The sequence below is a fragment of the Coptis chinensis genome, chromosome 9 (genome assembly GCF_015680905.1).
Source record: "Coptis chinensis isolate HL-2020 chromosome 9, ASM1568090v1, whole genome shotgun sequence".
Lineage (NCBI taxonomy): Eukaryota > Viridiplantae > Streptophyta > Magnoliopsida > Ranunculales > Ranunculaceae > Coptis > Coptis chinensis.
Genome location: NC_141464.1, coordinates 57,574,294 through 57,600,154, shown reverse-complemented (window position 1 = coordinate 57,600,154; position 25,861 = coordinate 57,574,294). Strand labels below are relative to the sequence as shown.

The 25,861-nt window shown below is 41.2% G+C and overlaps 2 protein-coding genes and 1 long non-coding RNA gene across 3 annotated transcripts; all 3 read left to right on the top strand.

Moving 5' to 3' along the window:
• Nucleotides 1-1,150: 1,150 nt before the first annotated feature.
• LOC147476920 (uncharacterized) lies at nucleotides 1,151-2,536 on the top strand. Its single transcript, XR_015207774.1, has 2 exons — nucleotides 1,151-2,182; nucleotides 2,340-2,536. It is a non-coding gene; the product is annotated as an uncharacterized LOC147476920 (long non-coding RNA).
• A 7,311-nt stretch (nucleotides 2,537-9,847) lies between these two features.
• Nucleotides 9,848-10,813, top strand: LOC147476919 (uncharacterized). The gene is made up of 2 exons (XM_086585866.1): nucleotides 9,848-10,047; nucleotides 10,138-10,813. Exons 1-2 carry the CDS (start codon nucleotides 9,848-9,850, stop codon nucleotides 10,811-10,813), a joined length of 876 nt encoding a protein of 291 aa, XP_086441992.1.
• An 897-nt stretch (nucleotides 10,814-11,710) lies between these two features.
• Nucleotides 11,711-12,067, top strand: LOC147476918 (uncharacterized). Its single transcript, XM_086585865.1, has one exon. It carries the CDS (start codon nucleotides 11,711-11,713, stop codon nucleotides 12,065-12,067), a length of 357 nt encoding a protein of 118 aa, XP_086441991.1.
• Nucleotides 12,068-25,861: the final 13,794 nt, after the last annotated feature.

The following is a 25,861-nucleotide window of genomic DNA, read 5'->3' as shown; positions in this document are numbered from 1 at the left end:
GTATTTCTAATTATGCAATAAGTCCTTATTTTAGTTGGATTTTCTTTTCTTCATTCTACTAAAGAATGTTCTCTTTCAACAACGCAAAGACCTAAGGCCTCCATTTATGGAAGACCTCAAATTTCTATAATATCCTTAGTCTACATACTTATTTCCTTACATATTTTCTTATACTTTTGGTAATTCAACTCTACTTAGTTATTCTTATTATTTCTCTTCACACATAGATTTTCGGAGAAAATAATTTCAATTGGTAAGGATTAGGATTCCATACATCTAACGGCCACAGTAATACATTATACTTAGGGGAATATAATAGATGCAATGATGTACATACATCTATCACATATCTGTAAGTTCACAATATATCCAATGTTACTAGCAAAGTGCCTAATCATATCCATTTGCCGCACACATTGAATCATTTTGTTTCAAAAAGTCTTCATCAAGTAAATCAAGGTAACTATATTGTCTTTCCATATTCTAAGCTCTCCACTATTTTTATTCTCTTAACAAACATTTGGTGGTGTTTTTGACTTTTTGTTAAATATTTTTAGAGAGCGAATTTGTGGACAGACTTGTCCACAAACAGTAGCTTTTCATTGGTCCAAACACTTTGTGGGCTAGATAAACAGTTTTTTCGGGCAGGTAAATATGTTTTCTGGGTAACCTCTCCACCAATCAGCACATGATGTCTTGTGGACCCTTGTTAGCAATTCGCCGAATTATTCGCGAATCGAATTTTTGAACGACAAAATGTATAATACTTCCGAATGTTTGAAAGATTCGCAATAATTCGCGATTTTTTGTCTTGAAACGAATAATACGATTTCTTGCCGAATTTTTCAAAAATTCAGATTAAGCTAAAAAAAAAAAAAAAAAAGAATGAAAATTCGATTGCGTTTTTGTTATTTTTTATGTACTTTATGTCATCACTCTTACATTTTTAGTGATAAATTAATCCAAAAACTTTATTTTTATACTTTTTGGGTAATATTTAAATTGTCATGTCATGGTGTGTGTGTATTTTGAAATTTGAACGGTAATTTCAATCCAAGAACAAATAAATGAAGGTACTTATGTAGACCATTCAATTGGTTTCAATATTTTTGTAGCTAAATTGTTTAGATATGTTTGTTGTGTTGTAAAGAATGACAACTATTATTAATATTTACTAACATAATATCACGAATTTTTTACTTCCGAATTTTTGCAACCAAACATTTAAAATGTGTATTAATTAAACACCGCATAATTGCCGTATTGCGATTTTTTGACCGAATATTTGACTGTACCGCATTTTTTAATCACCGAATAATTCACGAATTATTCTCGTACCGAATTTTTGCCGTATCCCGAATTGCTAACAAGGTTGTGGACAATAAATAGTTGTATGACCACAAAATTATTCTCATATTTTTAGTATAATGGGGGAAGGGAAAACACAAAATGCCTCCCATCTAGTCACTGCCTAAGGGCCTCGAGTTTCATTGAGCCGCCCTGAAAGTTATACACACGTACCTTAAGCTATTTTACATATTTACAAGAATCATATATTCCTCGTTCGTTCATCGAAAAAGAAAAGAATCATATATCCTTTTTGTTGTTTTTAAAGAGTTGGAATAAAAGGAAAAACATGTTGTTTTTATTCTGCCTCTGTACAAACACAGATAAATTTGAATATGCTATATATGACACCTAACAACCACCACCACCTCCACCTCCACAGCCACCACCACCTCCACCACCACCTCCACAGCCACCACCACCACCTCCACCACCACAAGCTGCACCTCCAGCAAAAACGGCACCACCACCACCATGACGACGACGACGTTTGTGATGTTTATCTGGATCATCTGCTCCGTGGCCACATGCCAAGATAACCATAGAAATTATTGAGATGGATGCAACAATCATGCAAAGCAAAAGCAAAGCCCCTGAAACTTGAGACAAAGAATTTCCACCACCTCCAACACTAATTCCATTAAGAATCCTAGCCATCTTTACTTTTATTTTGTTAACGATTTCTGGCCATAGCCAGTTAGGCATATATATGCTTGTCTTTTTTGGTTGAAACACGTTAAGGTCGGTTTTCCAGGAAATTCCATTCGCGACGACTTTGAACTTTTTGAATTGAATTTGGCTAGCTGATTGACTGTTCAACAAAGAAGCAATCAAGGTTTGTATTTGGTCGGTTGCTCCTATGAATATGAATTAACATAAGCTAATCCATTATCCATTTACAATATTGAATGACAAAAATGACAGTTTTTAGATGGAGTGGGGTATAATGTCGAAATTATTGAATGACCATTCTGATCTAATGGGTGTTGCAGGGGTGGCATGTACGCCTTCTATAATCCATATTTCCATGTAAATACCTCGGTTTACCTTTGGGTGTCAGTTTAAGAAACAAGGAACGAAGTTTGGACCACCACCACGGATCGAGGTATAGGATTACCTACCAAACTGAAGCCATAGGATGTATTGCCTGTTGCAAACGGGGAGGACAATTCTCATGATAGATTGGGGAAATTGGATCGACTATTCAAGGCGGAAGCGAAAGAAGTTGGATAAATTCTGTCATTAATTGATCTGCAATCCATTGTGACACGTACCTCGCTAACTTGTCAGCACACCCATCTGTCTCTCTATACCACCACTGGAATGTAAACTCTCTTGATTGACTAAGAATCTCTTTAATGTCCATAAACATAAACAGTGGTTGAAATGACGAATGTAAATGCTGAATTTCACCATTTACAACTTGAACCAATAGTAAACATACCAATTCAATGATTAACTTGAATTGGGTGAGTTTAGCTCCTTCAAATTTTGTTGTATGAAAAATGTATTTTCGATACTAGCGCACGTTCTTTAGATAGATTGATTATTAGCATTCCTCATGTTTTCACTAACAAAAGCCGAAAAAAGGAAGACCAAAGAAGTTAAAATTTAATTAAGACTGAGACATGCACTTTATTTCCCCTAGGAAAAATAAGCAAGTAATATAATGGCTAGGCAGTTGAATTGTCATCCCCTTGAAAACTTAACTGGCACGCCTCACTTTTCTCTCTTGTCGAGAAGTTTTAATCTGCTATTTATATATACTAGTGCAGTCTATATTATGGATTATATTAGAGGAAGAGAAGCTTAAAAAACATGGGTATAGTGTTAGCTAAAATGAGGGAAGTTCTTAGTATTATTATATTATCAACAGACTGTGGCCCAACTCCCAAGACTGGAAACAATAGGAAGAGTAGAAATGATATTGTTGATGATAATGTGAGTACTCCTGATCAGGTTGAAGAAGTTAGGGAGCGAGTAATTAGTACACTTTCAGACTCGCATTTGATTTTAATTCCAATAATAGAATATGCAAGTGACGCTTCTCTTACTAGTACTAGTAAGATTGCTGAAGATACATAGCATGTTGCCACAATCCTAGATGATTGTATAGTGAGTATTTGCATGTAGGGGTAGTATGTATGACCTATGAGGTTAATGGTGACAAATGGACCGGATGTGGTATAGTACAGGGGAGCAGGTCTGCGACATCATAACCGTTTGGGAACCGCTGCAAGACGTGATGAGAAAGGGAGCGGTATCTGAACTGCTAGAAGACTACTAGGAGACATGGAGAGAGGGGGTGAATAGTGAGGCCAGAGATAACCGCCGCGATACGTGGAGAGAGGAGATCGATGGATGAAGAAAAGAGGACGAACCAGAAGAAGGAGAGGAGGATATAAGGGAGAAAGACAGCGAGAAAGAAAGAGGAAAAGAAAAGAGAGGTGAGCTCAGAGGTTGTAAGAATAGAGTATACATTTTGGCGCCGTCTGTGGGGAAAGAAGAGAAAATGGCTACGGTAGTGAAAAGAGGAGTAGGGACACCTAAGAAGGCAACGGTGAGAGAAAATATCGAAGAAAGAGAGAGCACTGAAGAAGAAAGGGTAGGAGAGGAAGAGGGGGTAGGAGAAGAAGAGGTATCAAACGCCGGCAAATGGATGCTACCGACTTTCTTCGTGAGGAGATAGTTAGGCTACGAACGGAGAATGATGAGTTAAGGAAGGGAAGAGAGGTTACGCAGGGTGCAACGGGTCGGGATGATCATCGGAGCAGCGAAGTAGAGGGGGAGAACGAGGAGTATCCGCCACAGGACGTTGAACAAACGGTGGGTATCACCTTGGAGGTAGTTCAGGCAATGATTGAGAAGGAGAGAGATGAATCGCACTGCAGAAAAAGCGAACCAGAGCGCTGCGCAGAAGGAGGTTGCAAGCCTCAACAAAAATCCACTAGCAGATTCGGTATGGAATTCATAAGTGCCGAAATGATTCTCCCAGCCCAGATTTGAGAGGTATGATGGAAGGGGAGACCCGACGGATCACTTGCACCATTTCAGGCAACAGATGCCATTATGGCAGGAGAATAAATATGATGGGCTTCGTTGCATGATGTTCCCCGCTAGTCTGAAGGGGGGAGCCTCGGATTGGTATTATAGGTTGGCTTCGCGGAGTATCCAAAGGTTTGAAGAATTGGAGCGCGCGTTTGTTGATCACTTCATACACCAGAAAAGAAGGGTGGTTGACATCGCAACACTGTTCAACATAAAACAAAAGGTCCGTGAGTCCTTGAGAGAGTTTCGTGCAGATTCAAGGAGGAGACATTGAGGGTGGAAAATTTGGAGGAACATGCAACGTCATAGCCTTCCAAAGACGGCTTGAGGGCGGAACTAGAGTTCATGAGTCGGTTTCAAAATCGAAATCACTTCTTTACACGCTCAGATCCCAAGGTAGAAAAATATATACGCTTACGAGGACATAATGCAGAGAAATGCAAAGGAACATAAGAGAGAGGGAAGGCAAAAGCCGCCGACCGCAATGACCGCAAAGGAAAAGGGAGAGAAGAGGAAAGAGGGAAAGGAACGCATGAGGAGAAAGCCGAGGTCCGGATAGACGGAGATCGCGGCGAAGGATATCCGAGAGGAAGCCAGACAGGAAATCGAAAGGCAGACCGCTAAACCGCCGCTTGAGGAAATCTTGCCCGCCGATTAAGGGACTACAATACTTTGAGTGGTCCCATGAGTACGCCAGATGGAGATAGATGGGAAGCCATTCTGCGGCCTACCATAAAGTCGGGAATCACGCTTACTAATGAATGCTACGCCTTTGTTGGTGGTTGGTGGAGAGAATGATTGAAAGAGGGATGCTCGTGGAGTTTGTCGCAGAGGTTCGCCAAGCCGAGAGTGCCGCCCGCAATAATTTTAGGTACCATCAATGTCATCTTCAGTGGGGAAACCCTGGGAAGAAATGCACACCGAGAAAAGATGAGAAAGACAGCAAGTTTACAACAAGTGAATGAAGTGGTGAGCATACCACGACTAGTTCGAGGAGTCGTAATGGGTGATGAAAGCATAAGGTTCACCCCGAAAGACTTAGAGTCAGTAATTTCTCCGCATGAGGATGCTCTGGTGATTACTATAGCTATGGGCAATTATCTGGTAAAGAGGGTGCCGATAGATCATGGCAGCTCAATTTGACTTGTTGTTTAAGCGGGGCGTGGAGGAGATGAATATTGAAAAGATCGGTTACAAGCCCCCAAACTAATCTTTATGGGTTCAACGGCAGATGATGAGCCCCTTTGGGTGAATTGATGCTACCGGTTACAGCCGGCGGCCGACAACGGTATTCACCGATTTATGGTGGTGGATGCAAGTTCCAAGATAATGCCATCCCTGGGGAGGAAATGGATCCACAAAATGAAAGCCGCCCCATCGACATTATACCAGGTGATCGGCTTCCCTACTAATGGGGGAACATATGAAATAAAGGGTGATCAAGTAGCAGCGCAGAGTATCCATCAAGTGACTGTAAAAAGTATGGTCCGCGGTACCAAGGGCGAGGGGTCATCACACGATACTGGACCTGCATAGCAATTACAGAAGGAAGCAGAAATAGAGGGGTATGAGCCTCCACTGGGACCGAAAACGTTGGATGAGTTGGAGGTAGTGAACCTCGGGGTGGGAGAAGAGGAAAAGTTTACTTCGGTTGGAGTGGACTTGCCGGAAGAATGGAAATGTAAGTTGGTACATTTTCTTGCAGACAACACCGATATATTTGCATGGGTAATCGAGGATATCATAGGTTTGGATCCGGAGTATGCTTGTCATCACTTGCATATGAATGAAGATGTTAAACCAGTGCGACAAAAGATGAGAAGTATAAGGCAAAAATACGCTGAAGGGATCCGCGAAGAGGTTATACGGTTGAAGGGGGCATGGATAATAAGGGAAGTGGAGTTTATATAGTGGTTATCTAATGTAGTCGCAGTACCAAAAAAGAACGGCAAGGTTAGAATGTGTGTCGACTTCACAGACGTAAACAAAGAATGCCCGAAGGACTGTTACCCGATGCCCCGGGTGGATGAGTTAGTTGATAGAACGACAGGTTACAAGGTGTTTTCCTTCATGGATGCGTCGATGGGATACAATCAGGTCGCGATGTTCGAGCCAGATCAGGAGAAAACCACCTTTGTGGTGGAGGGTGGTACTTATTGTTACACCAGAATGCCTTTTGGCTTAAAGAACGCGGGTGCTACTTTTCAGCGGTTGGGAGAAAAGATGTTCGAAGGCAAGATTCGAAAGGGGATAGAAATATATATTGACGATATGGTGGAAAAGAGCATGTCGGAAAGAGAGCACTTGGAAGGCCTCCAGGAAACTTTTGGCATACTGCGGAAGCATAAGCTAAAACTAAATCCCGAGAAATACTCATTCGGGGTAACTTCAGGAAAGTTTCTGGGCTACATAGTCACTCATCGCGGAATTGAAGCAAATCCAGATCAGATCCTGTCACAGCCCGATTTTCTAAACAATAACAAAGTGAATATTTGAAATATAAAAATCCCAAACATCACTAGGTTCACTTGTTTAGAAACCCAGACTATGACAGGGGATACTACACATACAAAACCCTAACAGCCATGTCATAAAAGAATCAACTTAAATTAAAATAATCCCAATAATTATCCACCATTGCTTTATTAAGATATCATCCTTCCAAATAAAACATCAAACAAACTCTCAAAATGAAATTCATCACTACCATGTTCTCATGCCATGTAAAAGGTAAACTACGTTATTACATCCTTCCCATAGAAATCAGACCTAAAAGAAAACTAACGGACTGCTCCAGGCAAGAATCCCAATCACATGCCGCGGTTCCACTGCCTTCCACCTATGTTCCCAAGAACACACCCACGTTGCCAAACAAAGCAAACATGGGTCAGCAAAATGGAATTTGCTGGTATGAGTAGACTAACCACATATAAACATTTCAAACTTTACTTATCCCACTAACACTTTAAATCTATCATAACCTAATCATTTTCAGCTTGGAAGACAAGTAGTTCCATCATCTCAAACGGCATAGTTTCTTCCCAAGCAAAACTTCCATTTTATTAACTTCCATCTCATTAACTCATTCTAATAACTCGTTTTAATATCTAAATAATTGAATTACAACTTACCGATATCCGCTGCTGTATAAGGGTAGGACCGCGTCCCTGCACAAAATATTATTAAGTCCTACCCTCCTGCAAAAGAAAGTTAGAACTTGTATATAACATATGTAGATATCCTCTATGTATTCAAAAGTAAGCTCAAACACACTCGCATAAATCAAACAATTTCTCTTATAAATTAATCAATTACTTTTCTTATACACCCACCCTTTAGTACCTACTCCACGATTTGCACTCTACACATTTGCCAAATCACACATTTCTGTGTGCCTCTCTCCCACCGAATACCACAATATCATAGCCATCTCTGGGCTTTCATACACGTATTTCACAGCCTCATTAGGCACAAAAACTCAGGTCATTCATGGCACATTCAATGAATACCTTAGGTCATTCCCGCCACATTCAAGGAATACCTATCATATCACTAACGGGCCATTCATGGCACATTCAATGAATGCCCTGGGTCATTCCTGCCACATTCAAGGAATACCCAATCCTACATTCCCGTACACTCAAGGAATACAACTAACCCGCAAGGCGAATACCTTAGTTCTTCTTTAGGGCAGTCCACTACAATCTGGTAATTCATGGCACATTCAATAAATACCCTTATATAACGCTAACGAGCCATTTATGACACATTCAATAAATGCCCACCTAACATATGACATCATCAGTCATAAAACTCAATTCCAAAACTTGAGGCGTGGAGAGTTCTAAAAGGGTGCGGTAAGTTTTGTTTACGCATTATTGTACTTTATTGCATAGATTATTTCAGAGAACGTAGGAATATCTTGATTCAATTAATTTTGGTTTACGCGTTATTAATTTCATGGATGTATAAGTGTCATAACGTTGTGTACGTAAAAAGACCGAAAAATCACAAAGCAAGAAATACACGCATTACAAGTATATTTATAAAGGTCCTAGCCTAAGGTCAAACACGTTAATAGTCCTAGACTTACCCTATTAGACCGAATCATAATTTTAGGAAAAAGTCAAATTTTCGGGTCAACTGGTCAAAGTCAACCCTGGTCAAAGTCAAAGGCAAAGTCCACTCTGGTCAACAGTCAAAGTCAGAGTCCACAAACTCTTCTAACCCAAAGGCCCAAAGTCTAAGGCCCAAAAAAAATAAAAATCCAAAAGTAAAAATATTAGCCCACACGATTTTGGCCCAAGCCCAAATTCGTTTTTGGCTACTGTTCATCTCCTTCCCTCATTCAACTTCCAGCCACCACCGACCACCACAACAGCCACCACCGGTCAACCATATCTAACCCAAACCCCGCGGTTTGGTTCAGGGAGAAAAACCCCCGGTGCTTATACCAAAAATACTTGATTCTATTATACTGCAAAAATCCCAATTCGACGCCATCAATGGTCTGTGAAATCCTCACTTGCCGGAACACCACTCATCTCTCCACCATACTCCCTACAATCAATTCTCATACCACCAAAAATAACTACCATACCCATTTGATCGACCCTTCCTCCACACTAGAGGGCGCTGCCATTAACGACCTTCTGTCACCTGCAACAGCACCCATCCAACACAAATCGACCAAACCTCAATCCTATCACAGTTTAACAGTTTCAAATCTCCAATTCAAACAACAATCCCTATCAACTTGATCTACATCAACACCTCAACCCAAAACCCAATAAAAACGGCTTACCCAAACTCCAACAGAACAAGCTTATATCCAACGTATATCAATAATTAAATATGATTCAAAATCATCTTTTTATTTCTTAAGTTTGTTTACACAGTACCCCGACTAAGTCGATCACAGCAGCAAACTAACGAACATTATGTAGAATAAACAGTACGTAGAATAACATTGACGAATAATTGAACAGAAAGAAATTTACAGATTAGCCGATATCAGACATTAAAGTTTTTAAACAGACTTAGAAATATTGGTTCAGTGGAAGATAAAAGATCTACTCACCGTTTTAAAACCGAACAGCCCGAACAGCTCCCCGAAAGCCCGACGTCTACTATCACGCGAAACGATAATCTTCCTCGGTCAAAACCCCCTTTTTTTTTTTTCTCTCAGTAAAACTCTCCTTTTTTTTTCTAAAACTCTCGTTTTGTTTTTTCCCTCAAAACTCTACATGAGAAACCCCTATTTTCTAGTTTTTAAAACCTCCCCGAAAAACAAGGGTTTTAAACCTATCTACTTACTTACGGGCTTTTATCCGAACTACTGGATATCCTATTTCTGTTTTATCTGTTTACATTATTATTATTATTACTATTAATATTATTATTGGAAAAGAAAATAAAAGACGGGGTGTTATAGATCCGATCATTGATTGAGATGCCATCTCCGCAGAATGTGAAGGAAGTACAAAGACTGGCTGGGAGAGTCGCCGCACTTAACAGATTCATCTCCAAATCGTCGGACAAGTGCCGGCCTCTATACCGATTGCTGCGAAAATCTCTTGATTTCCATTGGACCGCGGAGTGTGAAACAGCCTTTCAAGAGTTGAAAAGATACCTTGGGCAGGCACCCTTGCTGTAATGGCCGGAATAGGGAGAGAAATTGCATTTGTATCTGGGGGTTAGTGAGTACGCGATAAGTTCAGTTCTTGTGAGGGTGATCGACAGGATAGAAAAGCCAGTGTACTTTCAAAGCAAAACCTTACTGGAGGCAGAGACCCGATATAGCAGGATTGAGAAGTATGCTTTGGCGTTGATATTTTCAGCCCTTAAATTGAAACCGTACTTCAAATCTCATTCTGTGGTAGTGGTAACAAATTTGCCTCTGAGACAAGCGTTGAAGGCCGAGAAGTCAGATAGGATGCTTAAGTGGGCGGTCTTACTCAGTTCTTATGAGATTACCTACCAAGTCAGAACAAGCAAAAAGGCACAAGCCATGGCGGAGTTTTTGGCCGAATTTCCTGCAGAGGATCCCACTTGGGGAGATGAAATGGTAATGGAATCTGAAGGGGAGGTCAGCCGCGATCCGTTGGATCCGTGGGATGTGCGTAATGGGTGGAGAGTTTTCACGGATGGCTCTGCTATGGACACAGGAAATGGCATTGGGGTCGTGTTAGTTACTCCTGAGAACAATCGCCTTGAGTTATCCATGAAATTAGGGTTCGCAGCCTCAAATAATGAGTCTGAATATGAAGCCGTGATAGCTGGGTTAGACTTGGCGAGAGATCTAGGGGTGAAGGAGTTGTCTGTTTTCTCAGATTCCAACTTGGTAGTGAGTCAGGTGAATGGAGGGTTTGCAGCTCGCTGTCCACGGATGGCAAGATACCTTGAGGTCCTACAGTGAAGGGCAAGTAAGTTCGACAAAATACAGTTTGCACATTTGGGCCGCGGAGAGAATAGACACACCGATGCTTTGGCTTATGTGGCTGCAGTTTTGCCTGGATCAGAGGGTCGGTCTATTGAAGTAAGGGTGTTAAGCAAGCCGAGTACATCAGATGAAAATGGTATTTGCCTCGCTACCGAAGGGGATCAGAGTTGGATGGAACCAATTAAGGCTTTCTTGAGGGGAGTAGAGGTGGAGAATAAACAAGACAGGCGAAGGATGGAACAGTTGAGTCAGCGGTACACATTACTGGATGATAACCTGTACCGGAGAAACTTCAGTGGACCGTTGCTAAAATGTATAGGTCCGCGGCAAGCTCATGAAGTTCTTGCTGAGGTTCACGAAGGAGATTGCGGCAGTCATTCCGCGGGGCGAACTACAACTCATAGATTGATAGGATAAGGGTATTTTTGGCCCCATATGAAAAGAGACGCCACCGAGTACGCCAAGAAATGTGAGAAATGCCAACGATTTGCTTCATTCATACATTCACCACCGAGCCATTGATATCAGTGTTCAGCCCATGGCCATTCGCCATGTGGGAATTTGGATATTGTAGGACCTCTACCCCTTGCAAGTGGAAAAAGGAGATTTATGTTAGCCGCTACTGACTATTTTACCAAATGGGTGGAAGGCGTAGCTTTGCAACAAGTTAAAGAAGAGAATGTAAAAAAGTTTTTGTGGGAGAATATAATATGCAGGTTCGGGCTGCCGCATACTGTCATTGCAGACAACGGAACTCAGTTTATAGGGAAAAAAGTGTGAGAATTTCTTCAAGCATTTAAGGTCAAGCAAGGGTTTTATGCCCCATACAATCCTGAAGGAAATGGACAAGCAGAAGCATCTAACAAAATAATAATGGACAATCTAAAGCGAAAGTTCGAAGAGAGAAAGGGTGCATGGGCAGACGAGTTAAGTCATGTGCTATGGGCATATCGGACCACACCAAGAACTTCCACTAATGAATCGCCGTTCGCAATGGCGTACGGAGTAGAGGCCGTCATCCCAGTGGAAATGATAGAATCCACGACCAGAACGCAAGCTGTGGAAAGTGGACTGAATGAGAAAATATTGGCCGCGGACTTGAATCTTGTTGAAGAGAGAAAAGAGATAGCCCGTATTCGGTTGGAGGAATACCATCGAACTCTGCAGAGACAATATGATAAACAAGTGAAGCCACGGAGTTTCCAGGTGGGGGACTATGTGCTGCGATGAGTTACTCCTACCACCAAGAAAGAAAACGACGGGAAGTTGAGGCCAAACTGGGAAGGCCCATATGTCATCAGTAAGAAGGGTACCTTTAGAACTTATGGATTAGAGACTACGACTGGAGATAAGATAGATAAATCGTGGAAGATCAGAATGTTGAAAAAGTTCCATGTCTAAGATCTTTGTTCAGTCTTTTCATATTTGATAACGTACTCTTTGTATGGTTTATTATTATGACTATGAAATAAACATGCATTTCTTCCAACCGGATTAGCAGTAGATAATAGAAACCAAACAGGGACGAGTATGTATGTCCGAGTCAAACTGGGGGCAACCCTGACTAGCTTCACAGCTATACAGAGGAAGAGCGGGGGGGACGAGCCCTTCGCGGACTGTATGTCCAAATCAAACTAGGGGCAACCCTGACTAGCTTCACAGCTATATAGAGGAAGACGCGGGGACGAGTTTCTTCAAGGGATTGTATGTCCAAATCAAACTAGGGGCAACCCCGACTAAGCTTAATTCCGTTAGATTTTATCTGAGGGGGACAAGGGGATTTCAAAGCCCATTTTATATTTATGGTGTATGTCCGTTAGGGAATCAAAACCGGGGCAACCCCGACCTTACTAGTTCACAGCTATACAACAAGGGAAATGGGACGAGGACCCTTCGAGGACTGTATGTCCGATCAAACTGGGGCAACCCCGACTAGCTTTCACAGCCTATACAAAGTGAGAATTTTGGATGGGGACGAGCCCTTCGCTGGATGGTGTATGTCCGAATCAATTGGGGCAGCACCCCGACTAGCTTCACAGCTATACAAAGAGAGCTTGGGGAAGCCCGCCCTGGAATTGTTTGTCCAAATATAACTAGAGGCAACCCGATCTGGCTTCACAACTAATTAAAGTCAGTGGACCGTAAGACAGAGTTAATTTGAAAAACAAATCAAGATAGCCCCATTGAATGGTTAGGAAGGAATATCAGGAAAGAGTTTTGATTAAATGGATACCATAGTGATTTGATAAGAGTGAATGCTCAAATAATAATAGACAGTTAATAACATACAAAGGGAAAAGTAAACAACGGTATTTGCCAATTGCAAAACGAAAGCATTGGTTCGGAGAAATACATGTTCAAACAAAAGCACAAGCAAAAGCATTTGTTCACAAAATGTTACACATCAGAATAATTAACTCCAAAGAAAGAAAGCCAGCATAGTCTACTGTTGGGGGACTGTATTCACTTCTTCCTGAGTGAGGTTGGCTTCATCACAAACAGCGGTGCTATTCTCTTCGCCCACTTCTCCAGGGGAGGTCTCGGCGCTAGCAGTCAATATAGGCACCTCCGTAGTAGCCGTCTCAACAGTTTCAACGTTCGGGGACGATGGAACCAGCGGTGGAGTATCGGAGACAGGAGGTGGCGAGGGAAGAAGGCGGCCAGCTGCGGATAGATGGTCCAGTTGTTGCTGCAGTTCCCTAGCTATCTTCTTGGCGGCCAACCCACGAAATCGCTCGGCGGCTTCCTTCAAAGCCTTGTCCACAGCCGCTTGGGAGGCAAGTTTCTCTGCCTCTTTCAGGCTTTCCAGCTTAGAAGATACCCCCGCCACGTAATCCCGATGCTTGTCCTCGGCAACCTGGAGCTCCTTCTGTGCTTTAAGGGCTGCGCTCCGTGAGTCGTCCCTTTCCTTCTCCAACTTGGAGCACTTTGATTTCAAGCCATCAATCTCTTGCTTCGCAGCATCCAAGTTCTCCACAGTACTGGTTAAGCCGCGCAGCACATAGCCAATATCCAGGTTCAGCTGAAGAGAAAGATTTGGAATTAAAGATAGTGAAACAGATAATGGGAAAGTACAATGATAACACACACCTTTTCCCAACCCGTATAGATGGAAGCCCTATGGGACGCAACAGTGCCAGAGTCTCCATAGGCCTGATCCCGAGGGAGATAGGAGCTGAAGAACAAAAGATTTCGCGGCAATTTGGATTCTCCAGAGCGGAGTCGCGAGTGTTGACATCGCGGTCTCTGGCCTTGAATTTAGGATGCCATACTTCAGTTAGGCCGGATGTCAAGGGACCCGCTAGACTGGGATCTTGCCTGAGACGGCGAGTGGGAGCACTAGATCGCGAAGTATCAGCGCGGGTACCAGCTCGGGGATGAGAAGTAGTCTTGGCCCTTTTCGCAGGAGGACTCTTCTCGGCCGCTTCAACAGGCGCATTGCCGTCAGAATCGGTGTCCCAAAGTTTGAATTTATTCACATTCATATCGGAGGCAAAAGTTGGGGAAGGATTGCAGGCAAAGTCGTCTTCCCACTCAGCCACACGGGAGTATGAGGGAACACTAGTAGAAGGGGCCTTAGAGGCAGCAGCACGTTGTGCGACAGCTCGTGAATGAGAAATTTTGTTGGTATACTTGAATGATCGGTGAAGGGGACGTTTTCGTTTTTGAGGAGGTGACGGTTTTGGCTTTCTTTCTTTGGGGGGCGGCAGGCGGTAGAGTTGGCCTTGGTATCTGCCGATGTCTTTCAGAGAAGGATCAAGTAAGAGAGGATTGGCTTTTACGGGATCTATGCCGAGAATTTCACACTGGGCACTCCCAAGGTCGCGAAGGGATTGGAAGATCTCTGAAGTAACGCCGGTGTATATCTGTGACCGCGAGTCGGGTCTCCAACCTGGATCAACAAAAATAGAGGCAAGTTACAAACAAATTGAACAAAAAACACTATGACTCAAAATGGTGTGTGCTTACCACTGGGAAGGAAATGGAGATGTCTCAGAGAAACTTCCGAAGGGAGGTCCGCGGACAAAAAACTCCCCGACACATACAATGGATAATGGTGCCACACTTTGTCAGAAGTGGTGATGTGAAGAATAAAAGACTTCTTCTGCGGATGAGTGCAGAAGGATTGGTATCCCACGCCCCCAAGTTTAGTGCTTTTCTTTATATAAAAGTGGGCGAGAATATCGCGGAGCTGGATTTTGGGGGAATGGGTCTCGTTGTAATGGTTGGCGGCGTACATAACACGCCAGAAGTTACCTATGCCTTGGCATGGCGGAATGTTGAAGTGGTTACACACTTCGACGTCAAGAAGAGTTAATGGAAAACGCAAACCTGCCGCTATCTGTCCTACAGTGGCGACAAGATATATGTAAAGGCCTGAATTATTATTAAAGGTATTTTTGTAAATTTCATATCAACTCTAGGGTCGTTTATGTAAATTGGTCGTCGGGTTTATTTTTTAAACGTACGTAACTTAAGGAAACTTAACTCCGACTCCTAAGCCCCGTTAGATGAGCAAATCTTATACGAAAATTTGACCAAAAATGGCGGTTAGCGGTTTTTCGCGTCGCGAAGGTGCACGGAGTTAACAGCTTACACGCATGATTGGGTCATCATTATAGCATGCGGTGAGATAGAATATAGAAGATTAAATTTAGCGGGATGAGTCGGAAAAATAATTACGACGCGACGTCAAATTCGTTAGTGGTTAGGAGTCTAAGTAGGACGTTAAGTCTAATTAGGATATATTGGGCTTGGGCCTAAATATATCGCGGCCCAAATAGAAAAAAATCAAAAATCGCGAAACCAAAGAAATCGCACCCAATTCTCTTCTTCCCCAATTTTCACACCTTTTAAAACCCTAGGAGAGAGAAACCGAAATTCTCTCAATTCCCATCGATCCAACCATAGATTCTTCACACCCAAACCTAGGAACACTAAACTGAAGTGAGAGAATTCAAAATCTCTTGGAAATTCGAGCATACCGCAGCCAAATCGCGGCGACAGGTGAGTGAATTCTCTCCGACCGATTCAACCTAAGAATTCGAACAACCAATCCCTAACAACACTCAAAGCAAGTGCGGGAATTCAAATATTTTTGGAATTGCGTCGGGATTTGCGAAAGGTTAGTGAATTTCGTCGTACCGCCGCTGCCGGGTGAGTTTAATCTGCCTCAATCAACAAGTTTAAACTCGATGTTGATAGCTTGTGATGTATTGATGGAAATATTGAACGGGAGTGTGGTATTTCGGTAGTAGCAGTTGGAGAAGCTAGTGAATTTTCGAAGCATTGCTTAAATCGCAGAGAAAGGTGAGTGCGATTCCGTCTCTATTAGATAATTAGCTTTAAATTTCGATGGAATTGGATATATCGGTTGTAACTGATTGTATTAGGGGTGTTGAAGGTCGGCAGTGGCAGTTTGGAGGAGCTAGAGTGGAGTGAAATAGTGGTGGAGCCGAAAACTGAGGAGGGATCGGCTGACTCGGTAAGAATTTTAAATATTCAATCTATTTTAGAGCATTGATGCTAGTTCACACTTGTTTAAGATCATGTTGAGTATCGAATAAGTGAGAAAGAACACCCACTTAGTAGTATTGGATTAAATGTGAATTGAAGAGTGGAATTTGTGGTAGTTAGAGTTGGGAAAAATCATAATAGTTAGGGGGATTGATAGATATGATTGGCATTGACGTGCGGTCCTACAGTGGCTGTAAATGACTACAGAGCCCTGTCAGAGGAACAATGCCAGAAATGGCCTGTAGCTCTGTTAACGGTAGTTAGATGGAAATTTATCCGAAACCAAATTCTTAACGTCGAGATTTCTTCTCGGCTTACACTAGTTAAGAATTCCTCGTTGTTCGATCAATTCTAACAACCGACGTATATGTATATGCTGTATAGGATTGAATTCGAGTTGATTCGGGTAAGCGGGCTCGATTTGGTTAAGTGGGCTTGAGGAGAAGGAACTTGCTAAGGTAGGAACCTACATACCAATATATAGCCTGCTTATTTTCATGCATGATTTGAATTGTTTAAATAGGAAATAGATAGTTGCGTATCAACCATGCATGTATATATGATATTCATGTTTTGCACTGTATTTCCTCGCTATAAACTATATATATATAGATAGCTATCGTGTGAAATGGGTTTCTGTAAAATTGGGGTAGCGAGGGATTGTTTTCTTTGTTAAAAGTGAAAAACTGGTTTTGGGGAAAGGTTCGCGTCTCTTGTCTCAGTAAGGAGACATAGAGATGGATTTTGTAATGCGGGGAAGGATTTCCCGGTTGTTTGTAATTAGGTGCGAGGTTCTGGATTTTTCTCGGAATGGTTGTTGTTATTTACGATGATTCGCCATTTGGGAATCATCGGTTGTTATTTACTATGACTGGCCCGTTTGGGAGTCATAGGTTGTTCTACTCAATTTCGGAAAATCCAGGAGCTCACACCTATATAATCAACAGTTTTAAAAGAAAAACTAGATATGTAACTAGAGTATTTGAAAACAATCGGTAATACGAGCATATATATAGATATTACTATGTTTATCATGAGAGGATTTAGAAAAAGGAACTGTGAATTCCTATAAAGAAGGAACTGTTGTCGATTTCGGAGGGAGCGATTAAGCTCTAGGATTCCAACGTGGTGTACACCTTCGAGGTGGTGGGCCACCTTTAAAGGGATGCATCACCGGATGTAGTCCGGGAATTCCTTTTCTACTTTTCTAGATAACCATGCTTTGCGTGTCATCTTTGTATGGTGATTAGTTTGTGTGGGGTTACATGTTACCTCGATGAGGTTTAGACGCGAGGAGTGAGAGTTTAGTCCACTCGAGGAGGTGTCGATCGGGATCTGAAACAGTCTGCGGAATCGTCGAACGGTTGACCACCGTAAGTTAGGTGACGGCCCGTATGGGGGGTCGTGGTCACAGGGCCCACCGAGCCCTAAAAGCTTTGGGATTTTTGTGTGTCGAAACACAACAACGGCATTTCAGCTCCCTCCCGGTAAAATCGAAAAACAACGGTGCATGGTTCACTAATCGGGAAGTAATCTTGAACCGAGATTGCCTGTGGATCGGGCCGAGTATTACGGTCATTACCTCACCATTCTAATAGGATGCAGCGGCCACAATAGTTGTATGATGATTGTGAAAACTCTATTTTATGTATCAAGGAAGCATGTCGAGATAATTTCTGCTAGTTAGTGATATATATATATAGTCACGATATTTGAATACTTTTATGGAAACCCTGCATGTTTTAAATGTTTTCTATAAGTAAACTATTTATTGGTTATGTGTGTTTCTACTGGGCATAGTTGTTTGCTCATCCTACTTAACATTTCAGACGAGCCAGTGGCAGAGGAGGCTTTTCCTAACCCTAGCGATGAGGGTTATGGGGATTTGGGAGGATTCCCTTATGCCTGACGAGGACGGAGTCAAGTTCCTATTTTGGGTGGTATAGAGATAGTTTAGCCATTTTGGTTGTACATATAGAGAGCTCCGCTCCTTTTGATGTATTTATTTGATGTATTGGAGTGTAGTTAGCCTTAAACATTTTGGATATGTATATAGGCATCACAGTTGTGTATAGGGTGAAGATTTTGTATATGTATATGATTGGTGGAAGGGTATTATGAAATGTCCAGGTTTATGACAGGTTATGACAGGTTTTAGGGTTTACGAATGTGGATTAAACAAAGGAAACTCTGCCGAAATTTCGGTAGAATCAGGATAGGTGTCGGCCTTGAGATTCATCCTCACGTCCTCGGGATGTGTGTTGGGTCTCGGGGCGTGACAATATCCAGGTCGCGGAGTTACCAAGTGAGGAAAGTGTGTGACGCCGGACACGTGTTCTAGTATCACGTCACTGGGTATGCCAGAAGCGGCTTTAACGGCATCTAAGTTGGGTCTGCGGTAGTACGACGGCGGGGGAGGAATAGAAGAGGTCCTCCCAGAAGTAGAGGGAACATCGGCTGGACTGTGGGATTCAGAAGCGGGGGATTCCGATTTGTCCGCGAAGGGTGTACTAGATCTGGGGGTGACCGATCCAGAACGATCGGATCGGGTGGCGGAGGTAGCCACCGATTCCGATCCAGACATAATGGGAACAACGCAAGGAATGGACTTTCACTCAAAGGGAAAAATCGCAATTCAAGATAGGAAGAAAATGATGCAACAACACCCAAAGATACGAAAACAAATAATGAGAGGAAAAGAAAATGAAGAGCAAAGGAAAAAAAAGAACAAACCTGCGATAGGAGGAAGCCAAAGCAGTAGAAGAGATGGAGAGCACGAGCGGAGCCGGAGATAACTGCCGGAGGGAAGAACAGGGGAGAGAAAGCAGAAAGGGTTGAAGAGAGAGAAGTGGAAGAGGTAAGTGAGGGTTTGGGGGTTTTGTGAAAAATAGAAAGTTTGAGCGGGATTTGAAGGGGCAGGGGCAAAAGGGAAATTTACTGAGAAAGAAAGGATCACAGAAGTTGAGACACGTGGATTCTCGAAAATCGAAGAGGCAGCAGGTTTGGAGGCGCATGCGCCGTATTTCCACATGGCAATAAAAAGGGAGCAGGTGGGAGTGTGGAACACGTGCTGAGAAAAGTAAAATATGGGACAGAATAAAATAATGAGGGGTGAGGGCTGACAGAGAAAAAGAACTAGATATACGGCGGGAAAGAGAGGAGGAAAGTTAGTTCTCGGCCCCATTTCTGTCTGCGGACCATCTATGGGACCGAGAGATGGCATCTGTAGGGGTAGTATGTATGACCTATGAGGTTAATGGTGACAAATGGACCGGATGTGGTATAGTACAGGGGAGCAGGTCACATGGGATCAGGTCCGTGACATCATAACCGTTTGGGAACCGCTGCAAGACGTGATGAGAAAGGGAGCGGTATCCGAACTGCTAGAAGACTGCTAGGAGACGTGGAGAGAGGGGGTGAATAGTGAGGCCAGAGATAACCACCGCAATACGTGGAGAGAGGAGATCGATGGATGAAGAAAAGAGGACGAACCAGAAGAAGGAGAGGAGGATATAAGGGAGAAAGAGAGCGAGAAAGAAAGAGGAAAAGAAAAGAGAGGTGAGCTCAGAGGTTGTAAGAATAGAGTATACATTATTTTTGAAGAGAATGAAAATATAAGTGAACAGATTAGAGAGGACTATAAATCCGATGCGAGCACTAGTACTGATAGTATTAATGTTATAGATGAGAGAGGACAAGTTATTACAATCCAAGATGCTCATATAGAGACTGTTCAGGAAGAAAATGAAAGAAAGGGAAGTGAACGGATTGCACAAGACTCTCAAATGAATAACTTGGCTACCAGTGTAGCAGTGAAGGAGGTAGGGGTGGTCATCGAGTCGAGCGAGCCAAGTATTGACATACTCAGATTCGGCTCGTGGGTTTTCGAGTCGAGCTCGAGCCGAGCTCAAACTCAAAGTCGAGCCCTACTTTGCGCTCAAACTCGGCTCGTTTCTAATTACACATAGCTTGAGCTCGACTCGGCTCGACTCGTTTTACAAAACGAGCTCGAGTGCAGCTCGAGCTCGAGACTCGTAGCTCGTGAACTAGATCTGGAAATAATGGCATAAACTCCATTTTTGAACGAATTAAGTACAAAAAATCCAAAACACATTACATTTCAGTTTTAGGAAAGTAAGAAGCGCATCCAAACTACAATCAACATACAAATTTACAACGAGCTATATATTACATACCATCACTTTCAAAAAGTGAAAGCCAAAAATATAACAAAATCAGTATTCTCATATCTCTATCTTCCAACTTTCTTAGCTGCAATGCCCTTGTTTGGATCAATTGCTTCTACAATAGCAGCAAGTCTGCAACTTTAACTTCTCACTATCACCTTGAGTATCAATGATGGGCAAAAGAAAATGAAAAGAAAAAAAAAAAAAAGTGAAATTTACTCCATGAAAACAAATATGAAAAATGAAGGAATTGAAGTTCAATGATGGAGGTGTCAATAAGTTGATTAACTTTGAGATGGTGGTGTGGGGTGTAATGGGGTTTGAGAGCCGCCTGTAAGTTTTGGCCTTTTGGGATAAAATGTGTTTTGACTTTTGACATTTGAGACGTGGCTATTACTTAGGGTTTTTCCTTGTGGGCTTATGGGTTCATGTGTTTGTGGGTCTAGGTATTTTTCTCTTTTCTATGTATTTATATGTAATATATATATATATATATATATATAAAGAGATAAAAGAAAACTATTTGGTGGCGAGCAGCTCGCGAGCTACTTGACTCGAACTCGAACTCGAAACGAGCCTAAAACTAAGCTCATATTTGACTCATTTTTTCATGAGCGAGCACGAGCCAATCCCAAAACGAACCGAGCACCGAGTTGCTCACGAGCACCGAGCCTGATTACCAGCCCTAGAAGGAGGATCAGGATAGTATCTTGCAGAAAAAGGCTGTGCCAAAGCCACCAGAGCAAAAAAATATATGGATAAAACACTACTGCAGTTCTCATAAGATACTGCTGGTTGGGGAGGGTGACTTCTCGTTTACGGCATGTTTGGCTAATGCTTTTAGCTCTGGTAGTAACATGGTTGCAACTTCCCTTGATTCCAAGAGTAAGTTTTTTTCCTTTTCTATGCATGCTTGCTTTTTGTACATCCATAAATTTTTTCTTGAGCTGGGTATTGAATGATTATTTTAACTAGTACAAGCCTGTGGTGAACAACACCAGTGGCCTGATCATTGGTTCATTCGTTTCAAAATTATGTATAATTAAAATCACTTTAATAGAGAAAGTTCAATATAACCTTTTGAGCTAAGTATGTACACTTTCCATACTAATTATATTTCTCATGGTACATGTACGTTGACCAGTGAATCCTAAATATTAACCATATAATAATTGTTCCTATATCAGCTTTCCTGAAGAAAAGCTATGCAGAGGCCATGTCTAACATCAAGGACTTGAAGAGTAGAGGGTGCACTTTGATACATAATTTTGATGCTACTGCAATGTGGGAAAACTGGAACTTGCTAAATCATTCCAGATTTGATCGAATCATTTTCAATTTCCCTCTGGCTGGTTTATTTATTCGGCTCAACCCCCAAAGGTCGAGGCGTCGAGCCTAGGAAGAAATTATAATTCAGCCCAATGCTTTATTTTCAGCCCACTAGGCCCTTATTTAAGGGTTAGATAAACGAATCTATGAAATAACGTTAGAACCATTTGTTTCCCTCTTCTCTAAAAATTGTTAAAAAAATGCATTTTATTTTTGAACTTTGGGCCTCGATTGTCTTGTGGATGTAGGAAGAAATCAAGTAAGTTAGTTGATTGTGAACTTAAATCTCTTCGAAAAATTGTTAAATAATGCATTTTATTTTAGGATAAAGTGTGCATGTAGAAATATCTACTTGATAATTAATCGAGACTTTTTGATATTTCTGTGCAGGTGGAACCGCGCCTTAGTTAGGGGGTTTATGGCACAGGCAAAGGAGTTGCTTCAAAATGAGGGAGAAATTCACATTACTCATAAAACAAGTGCCATCTATTATGAATGGAATCTAGAAAATCTAGCTAGGCACAATGGGCTTCGGCTGATAGAAGACGTGCAATTTAGTTTGACAGATTACCCAGGCTACAATAATAAGTCTGGATTTGGAGGTGACAATAACTTTCATTGCTACCCAAGCAGGACTTACAAATTTGGTCGTAACGAATAGTTAACTTCACTTCATGCATCCAAAACAAAACCAGAAAAGTAGTGTGGCAAATGGATATGAAAATTAGTTACATATGGTGTCGTTCTTTTGGTCGATTGATGACTCTCAGATATTTGAATTTAATTATCAACTATGAGGAATGCGATTATATGGATTTCAAACTTTCTAATATATTTATGTTCATGATGATAATTAGTGGCATAATTCATTTAATTTGCATCTTCCAAGCAATCGTTACTCCTTTTAGAACAGCTCAATTTGTCCATGAAGAAAATCCTAAACGTAGGATGCTGTGCATTTAACCTAGGTGCATTTGAAGTATCAGCTCAATTTGTTATAATGACAAGTCATGAGTGAAGTTTGTTAATTATTCTAAACGCTTTACTGAATGAGGTAAACCCTAACTTTTACATTGTTCTATAAACACAAAGCACTATAGACATGCATTACATAAGCAACATTCTAACAGTGAAATCTTTGTGCAATATATTTGTTTGATGTGATTCTTTTTTCCCCTAATAAGGATTCAAGCAATGATATGGCTAAGGTTCCGAATGATCATTTTGAGTGCATGACATGGAGAATGTGCGCTATTCTTGGTTATATGGAATTATTGATCCTTGGGGGTTGGGAAGGAGGCAGACTCAAAATCACATTTCAGACCAGGTGAACAGTTTGGCGTGGCATGCATTATTCACTTGGCTTACAAAAGACAATAAAGTTGTTAATTACGATTGAGACGTGCATTCCCATAGATATTGCACCAACCCCTAAGCCTTTTAATCTTCCCTATACCCGCGTTGACTATTAAGTATAAGCAATTTACTAGGCATCTGAATCATCATCTCCTTGAAAACTTAATAGCCATGCATTCTCTGTTTTCTCTCTTGGGTACCATTAACTGATTAACATGCTATATATACCGGTGAGACGACTCCATTGAAAGAGCCATAGAAAAGAAGTCAAAAATGGGCCAAGTTCTAGCAAAAATAAGGAAACTTTTTGTTTGTGTTGTCAACATTGCCTCTTGTAAAAGACTAAAAGTGGCAGGAGTAGAAGTAGTACATCAAATGTGAATGAGAGTTTGATCATTAGCACTCCAAATGTTGAAAAAGTTCAAGAGCGAGTTATTAGTACAGTCCCAGATTCACATTTGATTTCGATTCCTAGAGAATGTGAAGAGGAAAGTATTGATGCTTCTCTTAGTATTAATGTAACTGTTGAAGAGAGCAAATTACAAGTTAGCACAGTGCCAGATGCTCATATAGTGAATATTTGTGAAGAGAATGAAAATACGATCAAGGGAAGTGAACAGCTTGAGGATCCTCAATCCGATGCGGGCGCTAGTTGTGACGATATTTGTTGGAGTTATCACTCACATGAAGAAGAATGAGAGAATCCGATGATGTTTGCTTAAAGAAGTTTGAGCGAGCGAACGCTCGAAACTAGTCTTGCCCAAAGAGCCTTGGAGAGAAAAAGAAAATAGTTTTTTTCCTCAACTTTTTCAGAAACATCAGTATTGGACTTTTCCTGTGTTTTTTGATGAGGGCGCGCGCGCTTGAAATGGCCTGTCTGAGGGCGCGCACGCGCTCAGGCCTAAAATTGCAGATTTCTATTTCTACAGTAACCGCGAGATTTGCAAGTTTAGTATAAAAAGAGAACTAGGATTTTTGGGAAAACTTAAGCAACACAAAACACGAAAAAAAGCCAACACAAGTCTTAGAGAGAAACCTTTGTTAGAGAGAAAAGCATGTAAAGAGAGAGAGGAGTGATCTAGTAAGGTGAGAGACTGAAAGAAGTGATTGTAATCGTCCTTCCCACGTTATAAAATGATTAGCTCTTGTGGAAGTAGGCACCATTGGCCGAACCACATTAAATCTTTGTGTTGTGGTATGTTTTACTTTCTCTGCATTATTATTTGTTTGTGATAGTTGTTTAGAGAGTTGGGCATGCTAGGTTGGTTGTAGTGAAAGTTTAGATTTTAGTCTGGAGATTGTTGTTGATCCTAGTACAAGTTATTTTAGTGGTGGGGATCAATTGGCATCGTTATTCCCCCCAACAATATTATTGTAGAAGAGAGAGAACAAGATACAATAACAATCCGAAATACAAAAAAAGTTACTTTTCAAGAAGAAAATGGAAATAAAACTAAGGGTAGTGAACAAATTACACAAGATGCTCACTCCAATTCGGTTACCAGTATAGGACGGAAGTGGGCTGATATCGTGGAAAAAAAAGGTAGTGGTAGAACAACCAAAAGGAGAAAGATGTATGGATAAAACACTACTGCAGTTCTCATAAGATATTTGTTGTGAATAATACAATACGAAAATAACGTTATCCACTACAAATAGATCAACCCTACACAAGGATTGATCCTTCTCTCTTGACAAGACTTCAATACCCTCCAAGTACTATCCCAACACTTCTCAATGTCAATTAAATAAGCATATAAAGTAAAACAATTAATGTAAAAGAAGAACAAACCACAAGACACGGATATATCGTGGTTTGGCAATTTGCCTACATCCACACTGCGAGTTCCAAGCTTTACTAGATGTCTAGAGTAACAGATTACAAGAGCTCTTAATTCACTCACAAAGAATGAACATTCAACTCACTAAGAATTTCTCTCTTACAATCACTTTCTTTATTTCTTTTGGCTAGGTTAAGTTTTTACAAAAAAAAACTTATATTTATACTGTTTCCGAAAACAGTCAAAGTCCTGTTGAAATACGATAGGCTGGCGCGTGCCTTGGCCGTGCAAAGTCGAAAGCACGCGGCTCTAACAACCTGTTCGTTAAGCTAAAAGAGGAGCTGGGCCTTTGTCCAGCATACTTAGAGCGCGGGCGCGCCTAACAACCTGTTTGCCCAAGAGAGAAAAAAAACTCCTTGGTTTATGTGGCATATGCACTGAATATTGAAAAAAACTCCTTGGTTTTCGCTAAATTTATAAGATAATAGATTTCAAAACAACCCCATGTGGAGTTTAGTAGAGCCCATTTATTACATAAATTGATAAGAAAAAAAATACAATGAAGCGAAATATTATGTCTTAAAATATAATATGAGTCCAGTGTTGTTTGTCTTGTCTATGAGTCCAGTGTTGTTTGTCTTGTCGTGAAATTTAAGTCAAGGCGGGATCTAAAACATAGCTATTTCCTAAAACATTAAAACATAAGAGAACAAGTTCTTAAAGTATAATGAAATGTATATGAAGATAATATAATATGATCTTTAGAACCGTAGAAAATATTTCTAGAATAAACTTTGAAAATTCATAAATATTTGGATAAATTAATAAATATTAATTAATATAATTATTAATTT